We start from the raw sequence: 13,905 nt of genomic DNA, 5'->3' as shown, positions 1-13,905 counted from the left end.
CTTAATAAAGGTGAGATCATCCAGTACCTGTATTTCTCCAAGTATATCATATTTGATATTATAAGCAAAAATTGAAGCACCATTTCATGTAGAGTTTAATGTATTCAGAGGAAATAGAATGATTTTACTTCTTAAATATTGTGGGTAAGGGAACCTGTATGAATGTAAGGATTCTGTATTACTCTTGATGTTGGAAAAGAAAAATCAGTAGTTAATTTGGGAGAGAAAGCACAGTGTATAGGGCATATGTCTTACACCTGGGCTCAATCTCCAGCACCACCAGGAATGATCTTTACCACAAAGCTAGAAATAAATCCTGAGTACATCTGGACGTGGCCACAAACAAATAATAATAAAAAATAAACAAATAGAAGACAGACTAGTAAAGCAGATTTTCAAAATAATTAAAAAAATTTATCTAGCAATGTACTATTTACAAGAATTTCAACAATATATTTCAACAATATAAATTGAAAATGAAAGCACCATTAAAATGCTAATCAAAAAAGCAGAATGACTATATTAACATGAGATAAAGTGGGCTTCAGAACAAAGAAAATTTGAGACAAAAAGATGTTACATAATGATGAAAGAGTCCTCCAGAAAAACATAAACCTATAGGTAAGGGTAGACACCAAATAACAGCCCCAAAGTACATGAAATGATGCTTAATAGTGTTGAAAGGCGATAGCACAGTGGTAGGGCGTTTGCCTTGCACACAGCCAACATGGCCGACCCGAGTTTGATTCCTCCGCCCCTCTCAGAGAGCCCGGCAAGCTACCGAGAGTATCTCGCCCGCATGGCAGAGCCTGGCAAGCTCCCCGTGACGTATTCGATATGCCAAACACAGTAACAACGAAGTCTCCAATGGAGACATTACTGGGCCCGCTCGAGCAAATCGATGAACAACGGGAAGGCATTTACTTTTACCTTTACCTTTAGTGTTGAAAGAAGAAACTGAAAGATCTACAATTATACTCTGCAGCTGCAACACCCTATTTACAACTCTACAGAATGACTAGACAACAAAAATAGCAAGGGTCTAGTTGACATTGATGACATTATCAACCAACTAGATGTAATTGATATTTATAAACTGCTTTACCAGACAACATCAACTTACATAGACTTTCTACAGTACTAGGTGTAGTAGGTAAATATTTACTACTTGTCTATAGTAAATATTCCAAGAAAGACCATTTCTTGGGCTACAAAAGAGATCGGCTATATTAAAAGTATTGAATTCATACAAAGCATGTACTCAGATTTGAGTGGAATAAAACTAGAAATTGTTACAAAATGGTAAAAAAAGAATTTTCAAACACTTTACATTTGCACATAAAATTTATGCATAACCCATCAGTCAAAGATGAAGAAAATAAAATGTCGAACGTAGGAGCCAGAAAGCTAGTACAGTGGTTAAAGCTCTTAAGAGTCTTGCACATGGCTGATGCCAGTTCAGTTCACCAGTGCATAAGGCCCTCTGAGCTTTTCCAGGAGTGATCCTTCAGCACAGGTAGGTATCACTCCAGCCCATCTTAGTAAGTACAAATTATTATAATGATTTACTGAAGTCCCTCACCCCAGATAATGTTGAACTTAATAATAAAACATCACATTTTCTGAGTCTGCTAGAGTTTGAATAAAAGCACTAAATGTGAATATTAGAAAAGGATGAAATTTCATGTGAACAATCTTAAGCCTCTACCTCAAGAACCCAGGAAAATAAAGGCAAACTGAAACAATCAGGGACCTATCTGTAGAAATGGTTGGTTTAGATAGAGCACCTTGCAAGCATGTGGTCATGAGTTCAAATCCCTGATATCCTATAAATGCCAAATGTAGTCCTGGCAGCTCTGTTCTTAAGTGCCATCAGCTGTGCTGTTTCAATCATGGCAATGCCAGCAGTATATGGGTATACCACAGTCAAGGGTTTTAGAGAAACTATAAAGATATAACCCTCGGTTAGCACCACAACTAACATGATGTGTGAGCACCTGAGCCAGGAATTAAAACCTCTGGAGAATGTGTGTGAACACCAAAGGAGCTCTAGTGTAAGTACCATCCCCATAACTGATAGACTTCAGAGGCAAATGATCTCATCAAGCACATGTGCAAACAGTGTAACTAAAGGAGTGCAAACCTCAATAAACTGTATGGCTGAGAGTGCAAGCATTGCTTCCTGCTGTGAAATCCCCATTGAACACCACAGCTGAAAAATTATACAAGCATCACAACCAGGCATAAAGCACCTCTGGTTATTGCAACATTAGTAACAACAATGAATGGAAGAGAATGGGAGGAGGAGATGGAATAATAAAAATTTATTTTAAAGACAAGTGGAGGGAAGAGATGAAATTGGTAAAGAAAAGCAGTAGGAGCAAGCTGTGAAGCAGCTATTTCTTTAAAAAGCATAAATGGACCTCTCAAAATTGACAAAAGTATGCAAATTATTATCAGGAGTGAAATAATATTATCACCATATTTATATCAGAGAATTATGTTGAAAAGGGCCACTCTAACTTCTCTCTAAAGTTTAAATATAAAGCTTATTAAACTATAATTCCATTTCTATATCATTAAAATTACAATTTTGAAAATGATTAAAACATCTCAAAGTTTCACACAGGAGATAGTGGAAGGGAAGTAAGTGTGACTGTATAAAAGGCAAAACTTTATAAAATGGTGTAATAAACTTAGTGGCTAGAAAATGTAAGCTTGAGAATTTTTGATCTTTTAGAAAACTATGTCTAATCCCAACTTACCTTATTCATGGGAAAAATAGAATTTACAGAGTATGAGTCCCTGACCATGCAGAGCTGATTCATATCTTAGCTGAAAAAATAGAGCTTTGCCTATTTTACTTAACTCTATTTTTATTTAAGATTTAAGATTAAATTTAAGATTCCAGGTCTCGGAATTTCTCACCAGTTCGGTTAATTCTTATTATCAACTCTGAACTAGAAGTATATAAAATACTGAATTATGGGAGTACTCAAGAAAAGGAAGATGTCAGCCTGAGAAATATTACTATTTTTCAACTTAGTTACCTACTCCTTACTGTTTACTACAGTAATATAGTTGTGCTTCTCTTCTTTAAGAACGTGATCTCTTTCATATAGAAAAAAAATTGTTTTTTTTTGCATTCTCAAATACAATAGATCCTTAATTTTAAGTCTGTATAGTTTGTGGAAAGCTTGAAGTAAAAATAAGTAAGTTGTTTCTGAAATCTGTAGTGAACAATCCAGACAACATTTAAGGCCCTTGCTTTAAGACTTAATCATTATAATAATTTGTACTTACTAAGATGGGCTGGAGTGATAGCACAGCGGGTAGGGCATTTGCCTTGCACGCAGTTGACCCGAGTTTGATTACTCTGTCTGTCTCAGAGAGCCTGGCAAGCTACTGAGAGTATCCTGCCTGCATGGCAGAGCCTGACAGCTCCCCATGGCATATTCGATATGCCAAAAACTGTAACAAGTCTCACAATGCAGACGTTACTAGTGCCCACTCAAGCAAATTGATGATCAATGGGAGGACAGTGCTACAGTGCTAAGATGTGTATGTATTCCAAGTGTCTGAACATATTAGAGACTTAGAAATTTTTTTTGCTACAGATCTCTTCATATAGAAGCAAATTAACAGGTAAATGTTAAAGCTTTGTTCCAAATAGAAACATAACTGTTTAAGGTAGGAATATAAAATATATGAATGCATGCCAAACAAAAGTATTTCAGTTTCTCACAGCTTTTTGCATATTAATTATTAAATTTTAAACAAATGGCAGGTAATGTTTTCTTACTCAGAATTTTTATCCAGTCTCTCCTTGATTAGGTCACTTAACTGCGCTTATAATTTATGACTTTAGTTAAATTTTGTGTTGCTCACAGTCTCATCATTTATATATTCAATGTCTGATTTCTTTTGTACTTTAAGTCTTCAGTAGTTTACATGACTTGATATAATTTATCTTTTGAAAGTTTAAAGTTACTTATCCTGTAATGGACCTAGAAAATAGAGAGACACTTTCTGTTTTCTGGCATCCTAAAGTATAAGGAAGTAATTATATTTTTCTATGTCACTAAACTGGGAATAGAAGATAACTGTTTTTCTTGGCTTTTTAATTTGAGAGGTTAGATGTTCTTTCTTTTAAAACTCAGTGAATCAGATACCAGAAACAAGAAAGATAAATTTCAGCAGTCTTAGTGTCAGAGTCCAATTATTTTCAAGCTCAAGATTTATGGCCCAAAGTGGTCATATTTAGTCCATTTTCAACTACAAGCAGAACTCTTGACTATATAATAACAAATAACTTTTAATGTTTTATGACTTTTTATTCTTTTCAGATTGCAACGTCAGAGCCATGCTAAAGATAATGAAATCAAGAACCTTAAAGAGCAACTTTCTATGAAAAGGTACAAACAACTCTTGTGTTTATGAAATCACCCAGTCTAAAGCACATGTATCCCATGCAGCTTAATCTGGTTATAGTTTGACAGTCAAACTGGGTTACTTTGGAACACTAAATTGGCCATATATTGTTATAATTATTAATAGTTACACAGGGACATTGCTTAACAACTAGAAGTGTCTTAGGAAAACTGGGAGGGTGTGTTCATTTTAAAAAACTTCTGAGAGAGGTTAAATCAGCAAAATGATGATATCATAGCAAACTCTCAGAACTAAACTTACGAGTTTTTATTTTTTTCATCTTAACCAGTATAACTAAGTATAACTTTTTTATGTAACTAGCTAAGTTTTATCTGAAGGTATATTTTTACCTACAGATATTTTTAAATAATAGTTGTAGGTAATATTTATGCTATTTCATGTAGGATAAATACACTCTATTAAATTATGCAACTCATTATTTTTTAGTATATTTGCAGAGGTATACAACCTTTACCACTATCTAATTCAGAACATTTGTTTCACACTAGAAAGAATTCCTTGGTCTAGTAGAAGTCACTCTCATACCACACTCTCCTAGGAATTGCTAATAATTTTCCTACATGTTAAAAACTTCTTATACCTTATTCTACATGTTAGTTTTAAATATAATGATGTAGTATATTATGGTCAACTTATTTTATGGTTGTAAAGTTAACCTTTGAGTACCCATTAATTCCTTTTTTATAGAGAAATTTTAATTTTCAGTTATGGTAATATACCACATTTTCCTTTGCCTTTTCTCAGTTGATACACATTTGATTGATCACATTTTTGATATTACTAATAATGTTCTTTTAAATATGTGTGTACTTTTTTTGTGTGGACCTATGTTTTCACTTCTCTCGGGTGCATACTATGGGTGAAAGTATTGAGATATGTAATAAACTTTTTTATGTGTTTTTTGTTTTTTGGGATTTTTGCTTTTTTGGTTTTGGGGTCCCAGCTGGCAGTGGTCAGGTTTACTCCTGTCTCTGCACTCAGGAATTACTCCTGGTGGTGCTTATGGACCATATGGGATGCTGGGGGTTGAACTCGGGTCAGCTGCATATAAGGCAAACACCCTACCTCCTGTTCTGTTGCTCCAGTCCTCTGTTTAGTTTTTTGAGGAACCTTTACCCTAGTTTCCAAGTGACTACATTTCAGAAATCTGTAACAATAGATTAGGGTTTTGATTTTCCACATCATCAGCAATACTTGTTAGATTCTCTGTTTTAAAGTCACCCATTATTTGGGATATGATGTAGTTTTCATTGTGATTTTGGTTTGCATTTTTCTAATGGTTATGTTGAGTATTTTTCTTTCATATACTTTCTATTTTTACAATGAAAAAATGTCTTCAGTTATCCAGCTGATTTAAAGTTGGGTTACTCATTTATCTTTTTTATTCTTTAGTTTAGAATCTGTCTTTTATATCTAAGCCCCTTATCAAATGGATGATTTTCAAACACTTATTCCTATTCTGTAGGTTGTCTTTATTTTCTTTATTTTGAAGCACAAACATTTTTGATTTTGATGAAATACACAGATTTAGTACAATTCATTGCCTCTTTATTTTTAATATAGCTCACTGAATATTTTATGATTTTCCCCTGATAATACCCTGGCATTAACAGTTTAAGTAATATATTGTTTTGTCAAGCGTCTCATTAATGTTTTCCTGGTTTTTAAGCATCCATATTTTTAATAATAAAACATTAACTGTAACTTTTGTGAAAATCCCAATGAAAATGTTATGTTCATTATTTTTATTAAGAACATAATTTTAGTTTTACGATATGGAGTTCTGGGACTCAGAATAGGAAGTTGAAATAGGATGGGAAAAAGAAAAACCTTATCAGTAGCCATTTTCCTTAGTGTCCTTCATAAATAATGTCCTTATTATCATCTTCCTCCCTTCTTCATATACAAAGTTTGATTTCATTCCAAGGTGTTGAATGTGAGCACTGAAATAACCAGTAAAATATTTTAATTTAGTGCTTTAGCTTTATGGAATTCCAAAGAAAACCTTGGTATGGATTGGTATAAAAAGACTTGTAGGAGCTTCATTTTATGTAAAATTTTGTATTAATAATTAGAATAGCTAATGTCTCTTTAGTACTCAGAATGTACCAACCATAACATGCTTTACATATTTTATCTGAATGAATTTCCATAACAGCTCTTTGAGGTAAGTAGTACAATTATCTCCATGTTTGCATATGAAGAAATTGGGATTTAGAGAAGTTAAGTATATTGCCTAAACTTTCATAGTTTAGTGTAGAGCTCAGATTCATCCTCAGACAGCTTGGTTTTAAACCAGGTAAACCTCTATATTAACAGTCTTAAAATGCCCAAAGTGTTTTTGTTTTTGAGAAAGCTCAGAGATTACTTCTGGTTCTGCACTTGGGGATTACTCTTGGCAAGGGTAGGGGGACCCATACAGGGGTCCCAAAGATTGAACCCGGGTCAGCCATGTGCAAGGTAAGTACCCCACCCACTGTGCTATCTCTTCAGCCCCAATTCCCAAGCTTTTGATATAAAGACTTAACACTAAGGGTTAAGTAATGTCTTCTCTTTTAGTTGCTGTATACAGCAATACTAGGAAATTATTACCTACCCAATAAATAACTTCTTTCCTCCTGAATAGGTGCAAAATCCTGTTCTTGCAGCAATGTTACTGACTCTTCAATAAATATATATTTCAGATCTCAGTGGGAAATGGAGAAGCATAATCTGGAAAGCACAATTAAAACATATTTAAACAGATTGAACACAGAAACGAGCAGAGCTATAAATGCTGAGGTGAGAGAAGTGTGGAGGTAGGGGTTAGTTAGAGGGGAGGAAGTTTGGGAGAAAGATAGGGTTGGGTGGGAAGTTCTATTTGTGGATCAGTATACCAAAGAATTGAAAAAAAAACTTGATTGAATAAACAAAGATAAAACTTCTTAGGAATAACTGGAATAAAACACAGCCCAACTCTTGTGCTTTTTGATTTTTCATTTATTATTTTATATTTGATTACTTCACTGTTGATAATCTTGTGTTGTTTTCCCCAAAATGATCTTAGAAATTGTTCTAATTATTTTATGTATAGCAAATTTGGGATAATTTTCAGAAAAGAACTTAGTAACAGTTAGAGTAATATTTTATGCTGCCATAATATCTCCTTTCATTTGGTACTTATTGAAGAGCTCTTCTAAAATTTGCTAGACACTTTATTGTCAAAAATCTGCTTTCTAGACTCCCCCAAAGTTCTAAGTTTATTTGAATGAACATTATCAGGATTTTTTAAAAGATAAATGTTAATGTGTATGCCTTCATTTTTATTTAATGATAGTCAAACTTGATCCTCAGTTAGAGTAAAATCTTTTCTCTTATTTTTTGCCTCTGTGGTATGAAAGTATTATCATCTAATGTAAGATGTGGTAGAATACTGGTTTCTTGATTCTGGGGACTGACACTAAGCCAAAACTTCTGGCCACCATCAGTTTTGATGCTTTTAATTTATAGTGAGTTTGGGTGTTTATAATATGATTGCAAGTGAGGAAAAGTCTGGTTTTAAAAATTTTTTCATTAACTTAAAACAGATGGGACTTCTTTTTAGTGTTCTTACAGTTGCTTTTATTAATTAACTGTGAGCCTTGAAAAATTCCAATACCCATACAATATCAATTAAATTGGACTTTTTGAGATCATTTCTGAACTGATTTCAGTTTGTATACTTGAAAACTTATTTTAGAATCCAGTAACCATTTAATTAAAAAAATTAAAATAGTAGAATTGATCAAAAAGCTTTTATAATATATTATATATGGCAAATAAGATCAGGTACTATTCAGAGAGAAAAAGCCTGAAATTTGCTTGAAATGACTAAAAACAAAAAGGACATCTCAAGTATTTTTCTTTCTCTCAAATATCTGTAGGTTTATTTCTTACAATGTCGTAGAGATTTTGGTTTGCTTCATCTGGAGCAGACAGAAAAGGAATGCCTCAATCAACTTGCCAGAGTGACTCACATGGCAGCAAGGTAACTATCCCTCTTTTGTAAGGCATCTTGATTACAAGTGTTTCAAGGTTAAACTTAATTACTTCAGAATTTTTGGAGAGTAGAAACTCTTGTCTTTTAAACTTATTAAAGTCATGTAGTCACTTTTTTGGTTATTGTGTAGTTTGGGGACCATACCCAGTTATGCTCATGGCTTAATAGTCCTGGCTCTATGCTTAGGGATTACTCCTACCAGGGCTTGAGACAACAGGAGTGCCGGGGATCAAACTGGGTCAGCCACACAAAAGGCAAAACTACACCCACTATTCCATTTCTCATTGCTTCTATTGAGGCACTGGGAAGTCTCTTGAGTGCAATATAAGTTGCTGGTGACAGATTGTTCTTTGTTCTGCAATGAAATATATAAAAAAATCTCATATACATATATATGTGTATAAAACTTGATATTTGAAAAATAGCATAGTTCTAATTGGAAAACATTTTCTAATTATTTCTAGTGCTTGATTTATCAAGCCCCTAGTCAGGTGGTTGATAATATCTTTGTAGTATATTGAAAGAAAAATCATTATCAATATCTTATCTTGAGAGTAGTTTCCTGCTGTACAAGTGATTTTCAGCTATCTGGCAGGTTGCATAAGATTCTCCTTTAAGTGTAATTTTATAGGTTATACTTTCAAACTTAAATCATTAAATTTAAGTTTCTGGGACCAAGATACCATTATTTTTTAGTGATTATTTTTTTCCTTTCCTCCCAAGCAGTACTCAGGGCATTCAGGAGCAACTTCCAGTAATACTCAATTAATCAGGTCTCCAATTCAATGCAAGAGCCTGAGGTTATATTGCTAATGGAATTCTGTTGTCAGGAACCACTGTGGTCACCCCGATAACTTCTCAGGGGCCTTCAGGGCATATCTGGCAATGTTCAGGAGGTCATGCAGTGCCAAGAGATTGAACCTTGATCAGGTTCTTGTCTTGCTTGGTATATGCCCCAATTGCTGCATCATATGCCTGATCCGGTTATTATTTTTATGGTCATTATTCTTCACTGCTAAAAGAACACTATCTCTTATACTGGGTCTTACTTTGCATGCCACCAATCCCAGTTTATTTCCCAGCACTACCGATAGTTCCTTGAGCACTGCCGGGAGTGATTCCTGAACACAGAACCAGAAGTAAGCCCTGAGTACAGCTGAATGTAGCCTATAAACAAAACAAAATTCAAATTTTCTGATATTTATCATGTTTCCCAGATTATACATTGTGCATTTGGGTTGGAGAAATATAGATGTGTATGATCATTCTAATTTTAATAGAGAAGACACTCTACAAAAAAGAATATTATCAAGACTCCCTGTATGAGATTATCTCATTTTTAATTTGAGCTTTTCTAAAGCTGTTATCCTGGGTGATCCTAGAATAAGGATGTTAAAACATGAAATCCCTTTTCTAGAGATATAAAGACCCTAAACACCTTAGAGTAGTGCTGAAGGTATTTGGTGGGCATGGCTGACAGAGTTATATTTGTGAAGTTGATGAATTCATTTGCCAAAAAGGCAATAATCAAATTCAAACAGAAATTAAGTATATATTTTTGATTTTCAAAAGAGTTTGGTAGGTGAACTGTTACACTGTGATGTGAGAGTTAATGTGAAGGCAGTCTAAAGCTTGCTTCCAAAAGAGCCAATATTTTTAAGAATACTCCTCAAAGGTTGGATGGCTAGGACAGATTTCTCTGTTGGCTTTTTTCTGTTGCCCTACTTTAATGGAGGGATTCCTGTACAAAGGCTTTGTATTTTTGTTCACGATCACAATCACGATCATACTGTTGTTTGTCTATTGCCTCGAGCAGGCACCAGTAACGTCTCCTTCGTCCTAGCCCTGAGATTTTAAAAAGCGCCATATTCAAGGCTCTTTTAGGGTTAGGAGAATGAGACCCATCGTTGTTACTGGTATTTGGCATATTGGGTACGCCAAGGGGAGTTTGCCGTGTGGGCAGTTTACATTCGGTAGCCTGCCAGGTTGTCCAAAGAATGAAATAATAAGATGTCGCAGTGGGTTCTATAGTCTCTGGGTCTTGGCCGTTGATGGGATTACATGGCGCCAGGGGGCCAGTTGGTGGGTGTGACCCCTGCCTACTGGAAGATGGAGGATCTGGGTGGAGAAAGCTCAGCCCCGATTCAAGCAGGCTTGGAGATCTCAGCCCTGGGACCCGCATGCCTTTGTTCCTCTGCTGGTACCTTCATGTGTGTGGAGCGTGGTCTCAGCATGGTTGTGGCTGGTTCTGGAGGTCTTCGGCTGCTGGCACTCTGCTCGGGGCATGCGGGAAACTCCACCCACCCCCCTGCAAGGGGCCCCCTGTGAGGACAGCCAGGAGCATGGGCAGGAGACTCTGTGCTGTTCTCTTCCACGAGCTGGGTATTTTTGTTATATGACAAAAATATTTAGCCAAAATAGGAAAAGACTTGATGCTCTGGAAGCAGAAATTACATTTTATCATGAAAAGAATTAATCTTTCATTTTTCTAGTTTTAAGGCTTATTTTCCATAACAAGTCCATCATACAACTTTTTGTGCCCTTAACAAAAAAAATTATGATGGAAGTAATTACATTGTTTTATGCTATTTATATATCTACTAATGAACATAATGAACATTTTTGAAAACTAATTGGTACATAAAAATAATAAATGTTCCACATAAAAAAGTGAATGTTCTCTGTGTCTCCTTGTCTATATTAGCAACCTAGAATCACTTCAGTTAAAGGCTGCTGTGGACAGTTGGAATGCCATTGTGACAGATGTTAGAAACAAGATTGCATTCCTTAGGGTAAGTTGTGAAACATATAGAGAGTAAATTTGATTATTGTAGGGGACATACTCTTAAAGAGAACATCTGATCTTAAAAACGATTACTAGAGTAATTCAAAGAAAACCATTTTTCATTTCAATTACAAAACCTTATGCCTTTTTGAAGCTTGAGATTAATTGCTTCCATGTAATTAATTAGTTAGAGATACATTCTGGAGTCATGTGTGTTGTCTTTTAGTTCTTTCATATGGTAAATAAGGAACACAAAGTGTGTGTCTCTTTGTAGCCATCCAGCGGCCGTGGGAAGGCCTGGGAACCTGGAGAATATTATGCAGTCTGGGGCTGATAGCTGAGATATCCATGCAAAGATATGCATGGAAAGAATTGGCCAGGGTAACCATCCACGTGGGTCACTGACTGCTGGTCCCATGATAAAGTTTATTCAGAGAGAACAATGCTTATACAGGGGCAGAAGGAATGTAGTACATGCAGATCATGAGAGATGAGAGCCCATGAGGTAAGGAGGAAGAGGAAGGTCAGATTTATGGTATTTAGGCTACATGTGACAGAACGATATGGAGTCCCCATGGTCTATTGCAGAGGCAGAGCTGTAAGTCTTACTGATACCAAGGTCGTCAGCTTCCCATGTTTCAAGCCCCATCCACCAGTAATTGCAAGGTCATCAAGCTGTACAAATCTGCAGTAAATGCCAGGTTCCCTGGTTCCAGTTCAGCCTCATCAAGTCCAGGACTAGAGTTTTCCCGAAGACCCTGTAGCCCAAATGGTCAGGGAGTTGTGCCAGAAAGAACTCCAGCATTTCTTACTAATTTTCCTAGAATTCCAAAGCTCTGTTTCAATTAGAAATAAATGTCTTGACTTTGAGAGATTACATATTTAAATTAAAGGAACATCAAATAAATCAATATTAGTTTTCAATCATGAATTTTATGTAATTATTTACACAGTGCAAAAGAGTTAGTACTATCCCACTGAATATTTAATTTATTCATTTGGACTAAGAATATTTTTGTATTTATATTTATAATCTACTTTTCTTATTTAGAGTTGATGAATAATATTGATTATTTAGTGATTTTGCAACACTGACCATAAAACAATGACATTTGATTATAAAAGTTGCTTCAAGGCACTATCTACTTGTCTATCTTTAATAGTTTTGACATTTATTTTCCTGAACTCTTATACTCAGTTTCTATCAATACTTAGAATTTCTGTTTGAATTAATCTGAGTTGTAAGCTCAAAATAGCTGTCCTTTATTCTTGTCCTTTATTCTTGTTTTCCTCCAAGCACATGTTTTCTGTGTTAAAGTTTCTTCTGGTTATTTTAGATAGTCTACCAAATAAATAATATGGTAAAGTGAGAACAATACAAAAATGTTTTAAACTGAAAACATTATTGTTAAGCTTCAATTATTAGAGTCTTAATCTTGTAAAGTCCAATATAAAACAAAAGAGACATACAGAATTAAAGAAAGGTAGAGATGTAACTTTTGAGATCAAAGGTAGATATTTAATACGTATTAACTAAATCTTCCCTTATTTTAGAAATGAACATTGGCAAGTAGTTTAACACTTTTCCTACAAACCTATTTTCTTCCCATATTTTTAATATATTATTTATAGCCTATTGAATCTTTATTTATTATTCACTTTATGTCAGTAGCTCCAGTTTTTGTGCTAAAAGTATATGAACAGTGAATAATTATCATGAGGGCCAGTGAATTTTGTGCTTACCTTGTCAGTCCACAAGTGTCCCTAAATTTCTAAACAGCTGTCACATTTTGATATACAGGTCTGTAGAATTATTCTTATGTCTAAAATTTTCTGATATAATACATTGGTAATTACTATTCTTTTATATTTTCCAAAACTGCAAAACTATGCTATTTTTGATGAAAATGTTTTTTCTGTGAAACATTATTTCTGTTCCACTAGACACAGTACAATGAACAGATCAACAAGGTGAAACAAGGGTTTCCTTTGAGTACCTTGCCTCCAATCCAACTTCCTCCCCCACCACCCAGTCCTGATATACTGGTAAGAAATGAGATTTTTAAAAATTGGAAACTTCTTCTTGATAAATTTTAAGAATTCTCTAACACTGCATACATTTAGTATGTGTTCAAAATTGAATAGACGTGTGTGTATATTTCTTGTAAATATGTCCATTCCTTCTGTATCATCTTTATATGATATAAACTAGTTGACTGACTCAGTCGGGATCAGGTTTGACTTAGCATTTTCTGTCTAATCAGCATTCTGAGTAATCATAATATCACCTATATTATATCACCTATATTGTAAGTGGATCAACATGGAGAGTATCATGTTAAGTGAATCAGAAAGAAAGGGACAAACATAGAAAGATTGCACTCATTTGTGGAATAAGAGAATGGGAGACTTACACCCAAGAATAGTAGAGATGAATACCAGGAGAATTGCTTCATGGTTTGGAAGCCATCTTCACATGCTGGGGGAAAAGGCAGCTCAAATAGAGAATGGACCACCAAATAAAGGGTGATGGCCACTTAGTACCTCTATTGCAAACCACAACACACAAGGAGGGAGAGAGCAAAAGGGAATGCACTGCCACAGAGGCCGGGAGAGGTGGGGGAGGTGAGGTAGAGGTGGTGAGAGGGAT

General features: G+C 34.9%; 1 protein-coding gene across 3 annotated transcripts in view; it reads left to right on the top strand.

Moving 5' to 3' along the window:
* The window catches only part of DZIP3 (DAZ interacting zinc finger protein 3), a 116,098-nt gene that overhangs the window by 82,206 nt on the left and 19,987 nt on the right, over positions 1 to 13,905 (top strand). For all 3 annotated transcript variants that reach the window (XM_056109377.1, XM_056109378.1, XM_056109379.1), the window contains 5 exons: positions 4,347 to 4,415; positions 7,137 to 7,233; positions 8,355 to 8,458; positions 11,175 to 11,262; positions 13,200 to 13,301. In XM_056109377.1, the coding sequence (XP_055965352.1) occupies positions 4,347 to 4,415; positions 7,137 to 7,233; positions 8,355 to 8,458; positions 11,175 to 11,262; positions 13,200 to 13,301 (460 nt within the window). The remainder of the gene's footprint in view (positions 1 to 4,346; positions 4,416 to 7,136; positions 7,234 to 8,354; positions 8,459 to 11,174; positions 11,263 to 13,199; positions 13,302 to 13,905) is intronic.

This window comes from Sorex fumeus, unplaced genomic scaffold, assembly GCF_029834395.1.
Source record: "Sorex fumeus unplaced genomic scaffold, SorFum_2.1 ptg000265l, whole genome shotgun sequence".
NCBI lineage: Eukaryota > Metazoa > Chordata > Mammalia > Eulipotyphla > Soricidae > Sorex > Sorex fumeus.
The sequence above is the reverse complement of the archived record's forward strand: the minus strand, read 5'-3'. Positions and strand labels throughout refer to the sequence as shown.